Below are 16011 nucleotides of genomic sequence, written 5' to 3'. Positions count from 1 at the left end.
ATAATTTGCCATTTTTACTCAACTTTCTACACTCCCAGTGCTGGAGGGGAGCACAGGGGGAACATGCCATCCCACATCCTCAGGCCTGCAGAGCCCAGGTTTTCCAACACCTGTCCCAGATTAAATTTATTTCAATTTTGACACCTGTTAAGGTTATCCTTTCAGATTTGAATATCTTGAAAGTCTCCCTCTTACAAAAAAACCCAGAAAAAGATGAAACTGCACAAGCTCTTCCCTTCCTTTGCCGTTAAGATACCATCACTCAGAGAAAACATTTCTAAAATGACAATTCCTGAAGTCCAGCAAGGCAGATACAATCACAACCGTTAAATCAGACTTCAATGAGACAGTTAATCAGAGAACATCTGGACCCAACAGTCAGACTGAGAAAGGCCACATGTTAAATTCAGATAATCGCTGGCATTACTTATATCAAGGGACCAATCACTAATGTGACCACTCAGGCACGGTCGGCTCTGGTCAACTGTGCTTCAAATGAACTTCAAACCTGAGAAATTCAAAGTATCATTTCATTTAATCTTTGTAAATTCATCTCCCAGGAGCCTTCCTGACAGTGCAATATATTCTGGTAAGAAAAATTAAATACGGAGAGAAAATAAGATAAAATAATATGAAGAACATGGAAATCTGTGATAAATACCTGAGGAATTTTAACACATATAGGCTGAAGGCAGGAGCTTGGTTCAGATGTTCTTGAACACCTTGAACTGATTTGATTGAACTATAAAAAAATTCCAGTAGCAAAAAATCTTGACTTGAATTTTAGATTACACCTGTGTTGTCTCCTATTTGAGGTTCTTTAATCAAATATTTGTATTTTACTTTTAGCACAGCCTTGTAGAGAAACGAGTGCATCCGTTTTGTGTTCCCTTAGTAACACTGATCTTACAGCTTTTTCCCAGGTGTCTGCACAACAAATCCAGCACCTCTGGAAGAGCAGGATTGCTCTGGGAGCACCTGCAGCTCCTGGAGGCCTAAGTGCTGCACCAGGAGAGGCAGGAGAGGCAGCACGGCAGGTGAGCGCAGCCACTCGCTGCCCCACGGGAGTACAGCGAGCCCAGCTCCCAATTTACGAAGTTCCCAAAGTTCCTGCAGAGCAGAAGGAGTTAAAGCCGGAACAAGAACGGGAGAGAATGCAGAGTGCTGGGAGACGGAGCTGAGGACACGGCGAAGCTGCCCGGGGAGCCCCGGGTGAAACAGGCACCGAGCACCCCCTGCAAACTCTGCACAGTTCAGTTAAAATTCAGTTTTAGTCAGCAACGAGACAAAAGAGCCATCAATTCCAACGCTCAGGGAACTATTTGTATATATTTTAGCAAGGTTTTGACTTTTGTGGATCTGTTTCCCTTTCTTGAAACTTTTCCAGTAGCACAAAGAGTGAACCCGTCCCTTCAACTCCCATTTTGTGTCAAATAAACAGTCTGGTTTGGGGGCAAAATGTGACTCATCCCCATTAACTGATTTCCTTTTCACTAATCTGTATTTCCAAAAATAGATTATTTCCTACAATAACATGTGATTGGAGTTCCCAGAGCCATTTTCTGCATCTTCACTTATTTTCTGCTGAGGGATCACAACCCATTTGTCTTGGACTAGATTTTATCTAGATGCCAAATGAATAAATAATTCTCTCACCTGTAATTTCAGGGAATTATATTGTATGGATCCAAGATACACATTGTAGAACAAGTGAAAAAAATGGAGTTTTAAAAGTTATGGAATGAAGGCCATCATCTATTGAATAACTGTGCATCCATCCTCTTTCCAGCCCTTGTTCTGTCTCAAAGCTTCCACTGGGAGTCAGGATATCTCAAAAGTAAATTCTATTTTCTAATTTTCTAATCATTATAATGGGTTAATTAGAATGAGAAATAGCTGCACTTTCTGATTATCTCCAGGCAATCAGAGTATCCGAGTGTCTGTGTCAGTGCTGAGTGCTCAGGATAGTCCAGCTGATGTCAATCATTTACAGGCTGGGTGACACCACCGCCCGGTTGATGTCACCGAGCGTGCCTGGCAGCATTCCTGCCGCTGACGGCACAGTCTGAAGAGTTCAAACAAAGTCAAGAGGATCGTTTGTTGATAAGGAAAACGCGGCTTTCAGTCCCAGTAGAGCCCCCAGAGAAGCCTGACCCGTTCAGCACAGGCTCCTTGCTGGGTTTAACACTACAGAAATCCCCTTGCAGTGAACTTCTGCTGATGTTGTGAGATAACCCCAAGTCCCATGAGCGCCGGGGCTCGAGCTGGGCTTGGGAGATGAAATATTCTGATAAAAAACGGCACTTCCTCTCCAGGCTGATAAGTGCATGTTCTTGCAGCACCGCTGGAACCTCGCTGAGCGCCCCAGTGAGGCTCTGTCACCTCTCCTGCCTCACTCCAGCCTTTCAACCGCCCCCCTCACACACCTCAGTGCAGCAGCAATTAACATCCATAAACCACAAATGCGGCTTTTATCTCTTTTTAGCTCACAACCATGAAAGCTCGCTGACATTCATAACACCCCAAAAGTTATCTGCCTCAACAGCTGAGAGAATTAAGACATAATTAAACATTCGTGCTTGACTGCGACTCCCAGAGGAAGGAACGTGGCTTTTTTAATTTAATTTTTAAATTAAAGATGTGTCAACTTTGGCCACCAAAGGTAACAGCGTTGGGGGCACATAAAGAAACAAGGGAAATCAAGAGCTTCCCCCCCCCGCTCTCATTGCTTGTCTCTTTTCAGACTAGACACAGGAAGCACCATGGGAACGGTGTATTTTTATGGTTGCAGGCAAGCATACACCATGTGCACCACAGCGTGCAGCTTCCAGTCCCTTGAGGCAAGAAAAGGGGGTTTTGTTTCTTTTTTTTTTTTCCTTCTTCCCCATCAAGCTTTTAATTACCATTTTACTATAGCCTGCTGCCTAATTGTTTGCCCGATACTTAGCACTGATCATCATGGAAGCCTGTTTAACAGGGGGGTGGAGTAGGACAAGTTGAGTTGTTTCCATGGAATGGCATCTCACCTGTGTCAGGACACACATAAAAAGCACCATAAGCTGGTGTGTTTGCACAGGCTCAGAGAAGTACAAATAGAAAACTGTTTGCTGGAAAAGTGGATTTTTTTCATACCAAATGAGCTTCAGTGATGGTGTTTCAGCCCTATACATTAATTTAGTGCTTTTGTTAACTGTCTGTAAGATTTTAAAGAGATCCCAGCACCACTTTTAGCATAAAAGGCTCCACCAAACCAAATCAGACAACATCTAGATTTAAACAGGTCCAGCTTCTGCTCAAAGCCTCAGACTAATTCCCCACAACATATTCACAATGTCACCCATGAATAATGCAAGAATCACAAAAACAGGCAGTCCAAGAAACTGGGAGATTCCTACTCACTACGGATGGCTGACAAGACATGGAAAAACCAGCCATAATTGTGCTGGAGAAAAACATGTTACAGACATACTAAGGCAGTGGAAAGCAGGTTATCGAAGGCCTGATCTCTCTCCATGAGTCAGTGGCCTCGTGTTCCCATGATGGCCTTCAGCAGATGGAACAAACCCCGGGGGCACGGATCATGCGGGGGTTCAGGAGAGAAAAAGGAGAGGTTTCTGTGTCAGGCTGTCATCAGCGATGAATTGGGAAGGTGCTGGAGTGGAATTGCTCACTCACAAACATGATTAACATTTGTGGGAACCACATAAACATTTTTCATTGTTTCTGTTTAAATTTGATATAAAATGAGGGATTAGTGATCGTATTAATGTGCCAAATAAAGAAACTGAGCTTCTTGGTTTTTATTAACCAATAGGTTTTTCAGGTGTAGGCAGAACATAATCCTTTTCCCAAAAACCACCACCAATACTGATGATATTTCTATTTTGTGATCCTGGAGAATTTTATATATTCATTTTACCAAGGTTAGTGATCCCCAAAAGATAATCCTCCCACCAGGACAGCACTGTCAGAATGTGGTTTCATTTATAGAAATCAGACAGTAGTTAGTGACCCACGAGGACTGCTCAGGGACTAACAGAGCTGCTGTTATTTTATAAAGGGCATGACATGAAAGCTGAGATTATTTGTGAATTTCAGTCTCCAACAGCAACTGAACTGGTGTTGTTGGGTGGAAATTTAAGTGCACCTACTGATGGTTTCACGGCCTGGACTACTAGCACAGCATGCTTAAATATTTAAGATTTATTGTGCTTCCGGTATCAGAATGACTGCAGACAGCAGTGTGTGAAGCACTGAAGCAAACACTATGTATATTTTATTTTGTGCCATTTCACATGGAGATGCTGGAGGAACGTTTTTTGTGCATTTGAAGCAGCTTTCTCCTTGCAGTCGTGGCTTTATTCCTACAGCAAGCAGCAAGGAATGGGGCATTGTTGTACTGAAGGTTCATATTCACTTTATAATGAATGAGCTCTAATGGTAAGGGAGGCTGCTGGAGGGAAATTATGTTTTATTGATATTTATAGCATTGTCTTTGAGATGTAAATTTTCAGTGTTTGCATTCCAGAACAAACGGTAAAGAGACTTTAAGAGATCAGCAGCAATATAAAAAATGAATGGTAAGAGCTCTACTGACACAGTCTCTCACATGTCCAAGTTGTTCCTGACTTAAATGTATGGAAAAGAGGGTGAGAAATGGTACTGCAGGCACAGGGCAGCCAGAGAACAGGAAAAGGACTTGCTTCACGCCTGGACACTGCATATGAGCAGTATGGACATGGCTCCTGGAAAGGGAAGGTGGGAAGAAGCTACAACTCCTCTCAGGTGGTCAGTACTGAGGGGTTTGGGAAAGAAACCCTGTCCTGGCTTCCTGCACCCACAGCTCAGTGAGCAGGTGGAGTGAAGGGCTGGGACAGTGGGAAAGCACAGGGAGAAGTGAGTTACTGAGAGTGGAATTGGTGCAAGGGGTGGACAAACAGCTGGAGCATGGACTGTGAATATTTTATGTCCTGTGGGATCTGAGAGATCAGCTGCCTTCGATGTAGAAAATGCTCAAGTCTTCCATATTCTGTCTTTTCTATTGAACTTCTGTATTTAGGGTAAGCAGAGCAGAACTCACCTGCCCAAGGCAGGCTCTATATTGCAGACATCTATAATGAGCTCATCTTGACTGCAGAGTCCTGCTAAGCAGCAGCTGCTCTGTGGACACGAGGCTTTTCATCCTAATCCAGACACCCACATTTGGTCAAAAAACCTGTGTGATGTCTCTCCATAAATTGTCCAGAAAGGCCAGACACCAGCAGTTCCAGATACTGGCACTGTAGATCCTTGAGTGAGATTCATCTCACCACTCCCTTGAGTGTTTTATGTTTGCTTGCAATTTGTTAACCAATAAAAACATTTGGTCTTTAATAATGAAAAAGCATAACCTCTGCAAAATAATCACATTAACATTAGAGGGAACAACCAAAGCTACTTGCACAGCCAAAACACATAATTCTTTAGTGATTTACTTGTTTCATGTGATACAAACTCTACCTCAAACTCCTACCCAAAGCCACAGCCGTAATTTCCCTCGGTGCTGCTGCACTGCCATGGACTTGTGTGACAGAAAAGCCTTGTGAAACTGGTAACACCATGTGTGCTGTGCCCAGGACACGTGCCTCACATCCTCCACCAGGCACACTCCTCACTGGTTGTGGCTGAGGCCCCTGGCACGGATGAACACTCTCAGATCATGGGCAGGAACTGTTGTTAATGCTGAGATTTCAGTTTAGGAGCTCCTACAGCATGGAAGAAACTCAACACATGTGTCATAGACACATGTAAACCCCTGAGCTCTGTACAATTGCCAAGTTTCAGGAGCTGCTGCTGTCATCTTCTATCTATAAATGAAGAGGGCCTGGTGGTTTTTAAAGACAGTACATATTAGTTTACTATTTTAATTAATCCCTATTTTTTCTCTCAGACCTGTAGGAAGGGTATTTTCTTCAACAATAAACATGGAAAACTGACCAACCTCCCTTTCACCCCCAGTTTAAAATACAGCATTGCTGCTACAGTTTTAAATTTTACAGGTCTGAGAGGTCCTGTGAATTTGAGATAACTTGTTCTTTCTTTCAAAAAAAAGGAATAAATTATCAAGTTATTTTTTTTAGGTATGAAAGTACTTAGCAGCATAAATAAAAATTGCAGTCCTAACACAGGATTTGCCTATGCAAACTGCTCTTAGGAATTTGTTAGCACACACATTAAAGGCTCACCAGATGCACTTGCTCTTTTATCTTCCCATCCATATTTCACAGATCCTGTAAAACTGACCTTGCTAAAATGCACGTGAGGTTCCCTGGTGGAAAAGTGTTGCTCCTCTTTAGAGTGTGTTGAAATGCTCCAAATGAATTGTATTGCTATTCCTTTTAAAGCCATGCTCTCATAGCATAATCAGATAAATAAAAAGACAAAATACAACTACTATTTATCAGAATTCCAACTCTACTTTACCTCCTGCTTCTTCATTAGACTGATTGTGTTCCTTCATATCTTCCACATTATCCATGCTTTCCATTTCCTGGGATTTGTTCAGATTACAGTCTGTCAAATCCTCTTGTTCCTCTGGAAAAAAAAAAAAAAAAAAAAAAAGGCAAAAATAATTAACTATTTATTCTCCAAGAATATTTCCAGGTGATTCCCTCAAAGGAAGCACCTGGACACTCCCAGCACTGCTGACAGTACCCACAATGTGATTTCTACAGATGCACTAGTTGCACTGTGGGGAATGATTTCACTTCCCAAAATCCTACACAAACTCTCACACACACCTGGAACACATTTTCAGCTTTTGCTCAGATCTTATTATTCTGGAGTTTATTCTAAATGGCAGCAGGAATAAAATCCAGTATATCTAACTCTATCATAGGTGCTCTGACAACTGCTGTGAGCAGGGATGGAGCTCCTTGGAGCAAGGCAAAGGAATCACAGCTCCACTTTGTTCTTTTGGGCAAAATATTAATAATTTTGGCCTTAAGCCAGAAAACTGCTCAAGCACATGTAATCAAGGCCTCTTTGAACCCACTTGCACTTCTCTGCTTATTCCAAATGTGTATTTTTAAGTATCAACATTATCATGCAGACCAGCATCCCAGAGATCCCTGCCTCTCTACTTGGAAATAAAGACACATTTTTAACTGTAGTGAAATTTATTCGGGTAAAGTGTTTGAAATAAAGCCTCTTTCATTAACCTCATATGCAAACTAGCTCCATATTATGTGTATTTCTGTAAATTTCAAATCAATATTTCATTAAAAAACAGACGATATTTTTTTCAAACATTATGGGAATTTTTAAAATTTGCAGTAATATTGTGAAATTGCTGGTGAATTCTTTAACCTACTGACAGCTGGATGGAAACACCTCTGATCCTTCTCAAGGTAAATATTACACTGGACCTGAAAAGAGGCTCGACTTTTTGATTAACAAGAAAGTGAAACACTTGTCAAACTCACTCAGGAGGTTTGTTTTCATATTTTTAGAAATGCAGTCAACCAAGAGAATTGTGTTATTCTTGCTTCCCTAATCAAAACTTCCAGTTTTCTCCTGAAAATATTTCCTTTTCTCTTATACAGTCCTTTTTTCCCACTTCACTATAATTTTCCATTATTATATTGAACTTCCATGGTTTTATTTCATCTCTAAAATTTACTTTTTTTGCCTTTAATGCCTCTCTTTGTACTTTTGACTGTTCTTCAGTGTCCTGGGACCCTGAAGCATCTGCAATTCATGTATTTTTCTCCATTTAAATATAAAATTGTCAAGAGAGGGTGGAAGAACACAACTGAACAGCACAGTACCTGCAGCTATGGGCTGCTCCTGAGGGTTACTGAGGTCCATCCCGGGCTGTGAATCTGCAAAAGACAGAAAAGCAGCCTGAGCTGTCTAATATTTAGAACAGTTCACGACACAGTTGCTACAATATTATAAATTCCTGTTTTCTTGGCTGAAAGTAAAATTGAGAAAGAAAACATTTCAAAGAAATAAAAACCAAATTAGTATCATGCTTCACTTCTTTATATCCTGAGCACTGGCCTGTGCCCAGAAAATGGATTAAGTATGATTTTCTAACTTCAAAAATTATAGAACAGAGTGCCTTAAGCTTTCGATTTGCTTATCAAGTACCCTGAGCACAGTGCAGCCATAGTAACTGTGTAGAAAGTTAATTTCTCTAAAGCACAAAGATTTTTTTACATTCTTTTTCCAACACAAAGGGAAACCCCCATTATCTTCACAAGATTTACTTGGTTTTCATGGGAATGCAAGTCTAATTCCCACTGAGAAATTCCAAAAGGGATCAAATGCTAGGAATTTTAAACATTTTTCAGATGAATACCCGTGCAGCCCAGTTTCCCAGTGTGCTGGGGGCTCGGCAGAGCTCTGAAGCCAGCACAAGCTGCAGGTATTCCCATTGCCCAGTGCCCAAAGTTCAGCTGTTGAGTTGGATTGGAGGCACAGACCTGAGCTGTCCCGTTATATCTTCACTCCAGACCTCCCTGCCTTGAGATTTCATTGTTAGGAGGCTGAATTCTTAACACAGTCATAGTTACCTGCTTCCTTCCTCCTTTCTTTCCTGTAGCTTTTTCCCCCTCTTTATTTTTTACATGCCATAACATCTTTTATCAGCTTTGAACCTAAAAAATAATAGTTTCTGGACCAGGAAAATTTCTTCCTGGCAGTTACATAACAGAAACACCCAGGCAGCGGGCATGAGGTGTTAACCACGGGTGACATTTACCCCATAATTATCTGTCTTTACCTCCTCTGCATATGGAACTTTTTTGTGGTCTCTGCAACGTTAAAATATAAAGCTCTGGTAACTCTCCAGCGAGGCAGCATGGTATCAGAAGAGGTACTCCAAAAAAACTGCATGAATAGAGGGGGGGATAATGTGTGCAACAAAATAGAGGCCTTGCATCATAAAGATAGTCACAGAATTAAATGACAAAAAGTTCAGATATTTAATGAATTGATATTTTGAAGAAAATAAGAAAGATCAAGGAACTGTATAATTATAGCCCTTAATTTCTCATTTTCATTCTATTATGCCAGGAAAACTGAGGTACAAAGAAGCAAATGGACCAATTTATGCAGCAAGTAATGATGAGAAAAAGTCAGTAAATTCTGGGTAAATGAACAAAATTTACTCTGATATTGATTTTAACTTTACATTGCAATAAATTGCCCAGAGAAGCTGTGGCTGCCCCATTGGAAGTGCTCAATGCCAGGCTGGATGGGACTTGGAGCAGCCTGGGATAGTGGAAGGTGTCCCTGCCCACGGCAGAAGGTGAAACTGGATGAGCTTTAATGCTCTTCCATCCCAAAACCGTGATTCCATGAATACAGACACTTAAATTACACAAACCCTTGTAATTCTGCACATAATTAAATGAAATCTCCCTTTTTCTGCAACATTTGATTTTGGTTTTAATTGCATTTGGAATCCCTGCACAGTTGCCCCATTTGGGTGATGGGGGTCGAAGCCCCAGGCTGAAGCCCCAAGGTGCTCTTGAAACCTTGGCAGCAATTCTGAGCTCCAAGGAGGTTGTGGAAGAAAGAACTAGAACCCCTACATGACTGCTTAAATTCCAATAATTCTACAAATATCCTGGATAACTCTATCTTTTTAGAAACCTGGATTCCTCAGGTTTCCCTGGCAGCTGCAGGACAACTTGCCGGAGAACGACATTGCCTGAACCCCGCGAGAGCCGAGCAGGACCTGCTCAGCCTCCTCAAACCCTCATCTCCACCCTGCTGAGATGGAGGCTGTGAATTTATTCATATTTTGTTAAACACAACAGTTTCATGCCCATGATGGCTGCTGGGCAGGATAACTCTTCAGAAGAGATAAGAACAATGACACACCATAGAATGTTTCTCTTCTTGCTTGAGAAACATCCTGGTCTTTGTCTCACTTTCAAGCAGCTTCTTAGAGCCTTAGTGGTCTCTTCATATTTAACCTCAGGTGTCTCTCCTGACCATCCCAAGCCAACTCCTTCATGGTGGCAGGAGAACACGTGGGTAGATTCCACCCCTGATTCTATACCAACAAGGTTATTTTTCAACCAAATATTCAGAAAAACACAAGGCAGGAAATCACTTACAGAACACGTTTGTCTTCCCAAGCTTCAAAGAGCTCCAGTGGCTGGGGTGCATGGGAAGAGGACGCCCGTCTCTGTGTGCTGCAGCTGAGGCACAATGTGCATTTACAAAGCAGAAGTAAAATTCATGTGCTTTCGAAACCAATCCTTGGCCATCCTGTGTTCTACACCAATAGGCAAAGGGAGCCAAAATATTCAAATAGCTTGCTAAAAAAGTGCTGTGGTGTTTTAGTATGCAACACTATTCATACTTTATTCTGGTATTTGACCAGACCAGCCAACCAGAAATTTAACCCCCCTGAAATGGATATTTCTCAAATCACTGATGATCTGTTTCCTTTCTGTCCTTAATACAGAATGGGAGGTATATTTTGGATTATTACAATTTCACCTGTTTGTCCCCAAAATGAAACCAGAATGCTGCCTTTTTCCTGCTGGCTGCAATTTTCATCTCAACAACACAGGGAAGGAGACACCTTTGAAAGTCCCATCTGCTCTTAGTCCTTCCATCACAGTATATGGAGCAGAAACAGACATTTTCCTTGTCTGGAGTCAGTGCCTTCACTGTGTACACCACTCAACCTCTTCCACCCCAACAAGTTTTTCACCGTCAACTCACACTGAGCCATTAAGGAGAGAAATTCTACCTGATGTCTCCACTGAATATATTTCTTCATCACCCACATCCTCCATGGCTTTCTGAAGAAGGCACCTCAGCCAAGTAAACTCTTTATGGGGTCTCTGACACTTTGCTGCTCTTAAGCACCATGCAGTATGTGAAACATCACGGGCATTTTGGGAAGAAATCCTGATCAGCACTGATATTATTCACTGATCAGCAGTGTATAATTGAGGATATTTTTCTCGTATTGGTGCATACGACCTTCTAAACCCAGCAGAATAATTCAGTAATTCAATATAGAATATCCTGAATCATAGAATACCTGAGTTGGAAGACACCCACTAGGATCATCAAAGTCTAACTCCTGATCCAACAGGTTGATCCCAACTCAGAACCTGGAGCTGACAGCTCCAGCTGGACAGTTCTTTCAGTAGTCACAAAACCAAACCACTCACAGAGAAATACAATCAAGTTAAGGACAAATTTTGGTTCAAACACTAACTCTTGCCAGGGCTTGTCTGCTCCTCTGCGACCCTACCAAACCTCCACACACTGGGTGTGGAAAATCCGAGTCAGCCGTGTTATCCCTCTGTCCTCAGGGCACAGAGATTCGTCCAAGACTCACTGAAACACTCCTGAAAGTTACTGTATCCAAGGATAACACATTACAACACTGTTGCACTAACTTCATCCCCAATCCAGCACCCTCAGGTGCATGAATGGATCCTCATCATCCTCAAGTACAGACCCAAAACCTGAAGGATCATTTCCATGTTCACTTTGAGAGCACAAGAAATAAGAACACCAAAGAAAGGACTTCTTAGACAACCTCAGTTATAGTGAAACCCTGTTGTTTTCTAACTGCAGACTATTCCAATATGCCTCACAAATTTTCCTTCCCAAAAAGACAGCGATCCCGACTCGATCAAGAAAATGAAGCTGTATTTACAGGTGGCAAAGTGTACCCAAACTCATTCTTTCAAATCATTAGTTATTTCTCTCCAACAGTAAAATTCTCAGTTCAGTCAGATTGAATGAGTGATTATTTACAGGAAAATAATATAAAAGCCTTCAGCAAAGGAAAATGCATTTTTAAATAGGCATCTGCAGCTAACTTAAAATAACCAAAAGCCTCAAGTCATTGAGACAGGACAGAATCTAAACTGGCGCCCTTAAAGCACTGAACTGAAGTAAGAATCTCCACCTTTGAAACAAGAAACCAAGTGATGCTTCACAAAGTTTCTTTGCCAGGATTGTTAAAAACACCAGAAATACTGCTTTTCTAAGACAGGTAATTATTCCAGAACCCAATATTAACTCCCAGATCGGTTTTTGCTGGCTCTGAATATTATAGGCATGTTTTACAGGTGAGAAGAAAGAAGACATCCTTGAATTCGTTAAACCCCAGAATACGAACAGCAGATAAAGCACGCTCTAAACCCTGGCTTTATCACGCACTTTGTGAAATCTCTGAAATTAAACAGAGAGAGGGCAAAAAGCCCCGTTCGTTTCCCGTTTAATTGCTACACGCGATTCGATTTCTTTTCCAGAGCCTGCGAATTGTTTGCAGCAAGCTCTGAAGAAGCGGCTGAAAGCCCCGGAGCGATGGAGCCGCTGCGAGCCCCGGCGGGACAGAGGGTCCGGGGGAAGAGCGGGGTCTTTTCTCACCTTCCATGCTCCGTTCGCGGGTCCCAGCTCCACCTGCCCGCCCGGGCTCGGGACTGCCAGCGGAGCGCACCGGCCTCGCCTCCCGCCCGTCACCGTGACATCCGGCTCGGCGCTCGGCGGGCGGAGAGCGGCGCCGGGTGGCGGGGAGAGGAGCCGACCCGGTCCCGGTCCCGGGTCCGGACCCGCCTGCCTTGGAGGCGCTGCTGGTGCCGCTCGCAGGGGACTCCTGCCCCTCGGGAGGCACAGCGGCTGGGCAGGGGGGCTGAGGGCACAGCGCCTGTTTTGGGAGATCGGGGGAGCCCCCAGCCACTTTCGTGCCCAGAATGGGCACACCCAGGACTGTGTGTTAAAGTTAAATGGCTGAGATAATAGTAAAGAGAACTCAGGTTGAGATGGTTTTCTTAAGAAAACAGTGTTGCTGTTTAGCAGAAAATCAAAGTTCTTCGATAAAATACAACAAATATTAATTTCAAAGTACTCTAGTGCACACTCCAAAAAGGGGATCATTCCACACTGGGCCTGAACAGGGCTAGGAGAGACCTGACCAGGGGCAGAATATCCCTGCTGGGGCAGAGGGTAGCAACAAGTTACATTTAGAGGTCACTCCAGGCCCAAAACCAGTTAATGAAGTGAGAAATGAAATCGGGATCTGAGCTCATCACTTGGATCTAAACCCAAAGGCAGCAAGAGCAAATTATCATAGATCAAGAGCAGGATAACAACATGGAAACATGATTCTCCTACTCACTTCCTGTGTGGTGCCAACGGCTGCTTCTTGCACTGGTGCTTTTCCATTGCTTGGAAAAAGATTCTAGAAATAAAAATGTTAAAAAAAAAAAAAAAAGTGAGATATAATCAAGCAATTCTTGGCTATTCCAGACAATCTCTGTAATCCCTTTCCAGAATCATTTCATAATTAGTCAGGTTTCCTGGTTTTACAAATTTTAAGGAAGATCTGGGATTGCTGTGCAGCAATCAGAAACCTCTGGTTTCCATCCCAGGATTATCCACGGCCATTTTCTCTTACTGCCAGATTTGTTTGATTTAAATCCCTATTTTCCCTCATGTTTGCCCTCAGAGAAACAATTGTATCTTCACTCTGTTTTTATTTTAAGTGCACAATCAAACAAGCCTGGTTTTCCCAGGCTATAAAAACACCCCTGTGCTAATTGTGACCCTCCTTTTTGTGATCCCACCTTTGGATCACTCACCTGAAAGATCAGAGACAGAAATTGTGGTCTGCAGGCTCTCCAGAGCCCTGCAACAGGTCCTTTACCAGGAAATCTCTCTACATATTTCCTAGGATAAAATATTCAGCTTTTTAATGTCTACTCACTCCATGATCAAGTTTAAAACTGCAGATTTTTGTCCTCTTCTATCATTTCCTACTGATAAATTGTTAACCAAAAAAAAACCCCACAAAAACAAAACAAAACAAAAAAAAAAAAAAAAAGCAAAACAAAAGATAACTCCAACCAAACCCCAGTAATCCAGGTTTTAAACACAAATATAAATACCTGAATTCACATTTTGTCCTATTAAATCCTCCCTGCAACACTTCCTGCTCTTAAAAATAACCTGTTCTTCTTCTCCCCCCCACTCTACCCCCCCCCCCCCAAAAAAAAAAAAATTAAATAAAGCTTGTAAATCTATAATGAAAATTTACCAGTCTGGAAGTTAGAAATATTATAGTTGAAAATAAATGAGTCATTTGGCTAAAGACTCTGACTATGAGTTTATAAAGAACAAAAACTGCAGCCAAAGCTTTATAGTAGAGATACTATTTCATAATAATTAGCAACCTGGGGACTGATGGGCTGTGCAGGACCTGAAAGGAGCTATAAACATCCTTAGGAGCTGAGGCTGCTCAAGCTGAAATATGACTCGTTTATAGCAGACACGTTACAAACTGAATCATTTTGCCTGCACAGTGTCAGCATGAAACATTCACTTTGAGTAAAACTGAAAGCATTCAGCTCATGGGAACATGGGATTGTCTGAGGTGGTCCCGGTTCTGACCTGCTCAGCAGCTCAAGGACATTAAAAATGAAAACCCTGACAAAGTTCTTACACTTTAACTGACCACTTGAGTTAATGTGTTGGCCTAAGGAAGAAGAAAGCTTGAGTAGAACTATTTTCCATCAATAACTTATGCCTATACCTCCTTTTTCACACTTTTATTTTTGTATTTTTACCAAATTTCTTTCTTTTCTTTATTAAAGGAAACTCATAACTTAAGTGCTGTTTTTACATAGAAGCATTAAAACTTTCACAGCTCTGTAAAAATAACTCTTATTCCTATGCTGGTTGTTCCATATTTGTTATGCAAATACTGTGACATCATTTTTGGACACTAGCATGGTCTGGAGTAATAAATGTGATCTAGGTAGGTAGAATAAATACTATTTTGCTAATTTCCAGAGGCTTGGCCACTGTTCTGGTCTTGAGTGTCTCAGAGTGTGCAGGGCGATCAAATGTGAGTATCCCCCATGCCCTGTCAGCAGCTTCTGAGTGCTTTTGTATCACCCGCCCTAGAAACAAAACAGTTACACGTTTAAAAGTTTCAAAGACATAGCAAGTTTTCCAAAACATGTAACTGACTTGAAAGTCACTTGCAGTGATACTGTGGCATGTGGCTTCATTTTCGAGCCGACACTATTCCCTCGCGCTTTCTTTCTGTCACAACAAGTGGCAGAATTATGGAATCCTAGAGGAGTTTGGGTTGGAGAGTCTTTCAAAACCCTTCAGCTCCACCCCTGCCATGGCAGGGATACCCTGGTTGCTCCAAGCCCCGTCCAACCTGGCTTTGGACACTTCCAGGGACAACTTCCCTGGTAAATCCATTCCAGGGCCTCACCACCATCACAGAGCGAGCAGATTTTCTTCCCAATATCCAATTTGAATCTCCCCTTTTTAGCTGAAGCCGTTCCTCTTGTCCTATCACTTCAGACCCTTGTCCAAAATCCCTTTCCAGCTCTCTTGGAGCCTTTTCTGGTGCTGAAAGGGATGGGGGTTTTTTTGTTTTTAAGTAGAAAAATATGTATCCTGTAATGACTTTCTACAGAAACCTGCAGCTGGAGAACACCCAGTACTCACAGCCCCTCAGGAGGAAAAACCACAGGATGTGCCCAGCTCTTACTTTCAGTCTTTCTCACAGCAAGTGACAGAAACACAGAAGCACAGAATGGTTTGTGTTGAAAGGGACCTTAAAGCCCATCCAGTTCCCTCCCTCTCCCTCTCCATGGGCAGGGACATCTTTCATATCCCAGGGCAGGTTGAGTGCTGACAGACAAAGCCATGATGGAGCCTCTTCCCCCCTTGTCCCCCTGTACTTCCCTCTCCTTGTCCCACAGCCAGAAAAACCACTTTCGAGTCAAAAACACAGCTCACTGCGCACTGTGGAGGAGCGATGTGGGGATGAAGGGTGACAACAGGCGCGGAGGGGTGGCCAGGGCCGTCCTTCACTGCCAAGAGCCTCAGGGGCCTGAAAGCGAGAAAACAAAAAAAAAAAAACAAAAAAAAAAACACCTCCCCACAACTAAATACTATTTAAAACCCTCAGTGAAGTGCTGGCGAGGAAGCAGAATGTTTTTAAAACTGTATAAAAAGCAC

The 16011-nt window shown here is 42.4% G+C and overlaps 1 protein-coding gene across 4 annotated transcripts in view; it reads right to left on the bottom strand.

Annotated features, from left to right (window-relative positions):
- The window catches only part of IKZF3 (IKAROS family zinc finger 3), a 34899-nt gene extending 22426 nt beyond the window's left edge, over window positions 1–12473 (bottom strand). For 3 of the 4 annotated variants that reach the window (XM_041463097.1, XM_041463099.1, XM_041463100.1), the window contains exons 1-3: window positions 10113–10192; window positions 7809–7862; window positions 6463–6573 (exon numbers count right to left, since the gene is read on the bottom strand). In XM_041463097.1, the coding sequence (XP_041319031.1) occupies window positions 6463–6573; window positions 7809–7862; window positions 10113–10164 (217 nt within the window). In that variant the 5' untranslated portion in view covers window positions 10165–10192. Of the gene's footprint in view, window positions 1–6462; window positions 6574–7808; window positions 7863–10112; window positions 10193–12399 lie in introns of those variants that run through there. The other variant, XM_041463098.1, reaches the window with a different exon arrangement.
- Between the last annotated feature and the right edge of the window lie 3538 nt (window positions 12474–16011).

This window comes from Pyrgilauda ruficollis, unplaced genomic scaffold (genome assembly GCF_017590135.1).
Source record: "Pyrgilauda ruficollis isolate IOZ18807 unplaced genomic scaffold, ASM1759013v1 scaffold161, whole genome shotgun sequence".
NCBI lineage: Eukaryota > Metazoa > Chordata > Aves > Passeriformes > Passeridae > Pyrgilauda > Pyrgilauda ruficollis.
The sequence above is the reverse complement of the archived record's forward strand: the minus strand, read 5'-3'. Positions and strand labels throughout refer to the sequence as shown.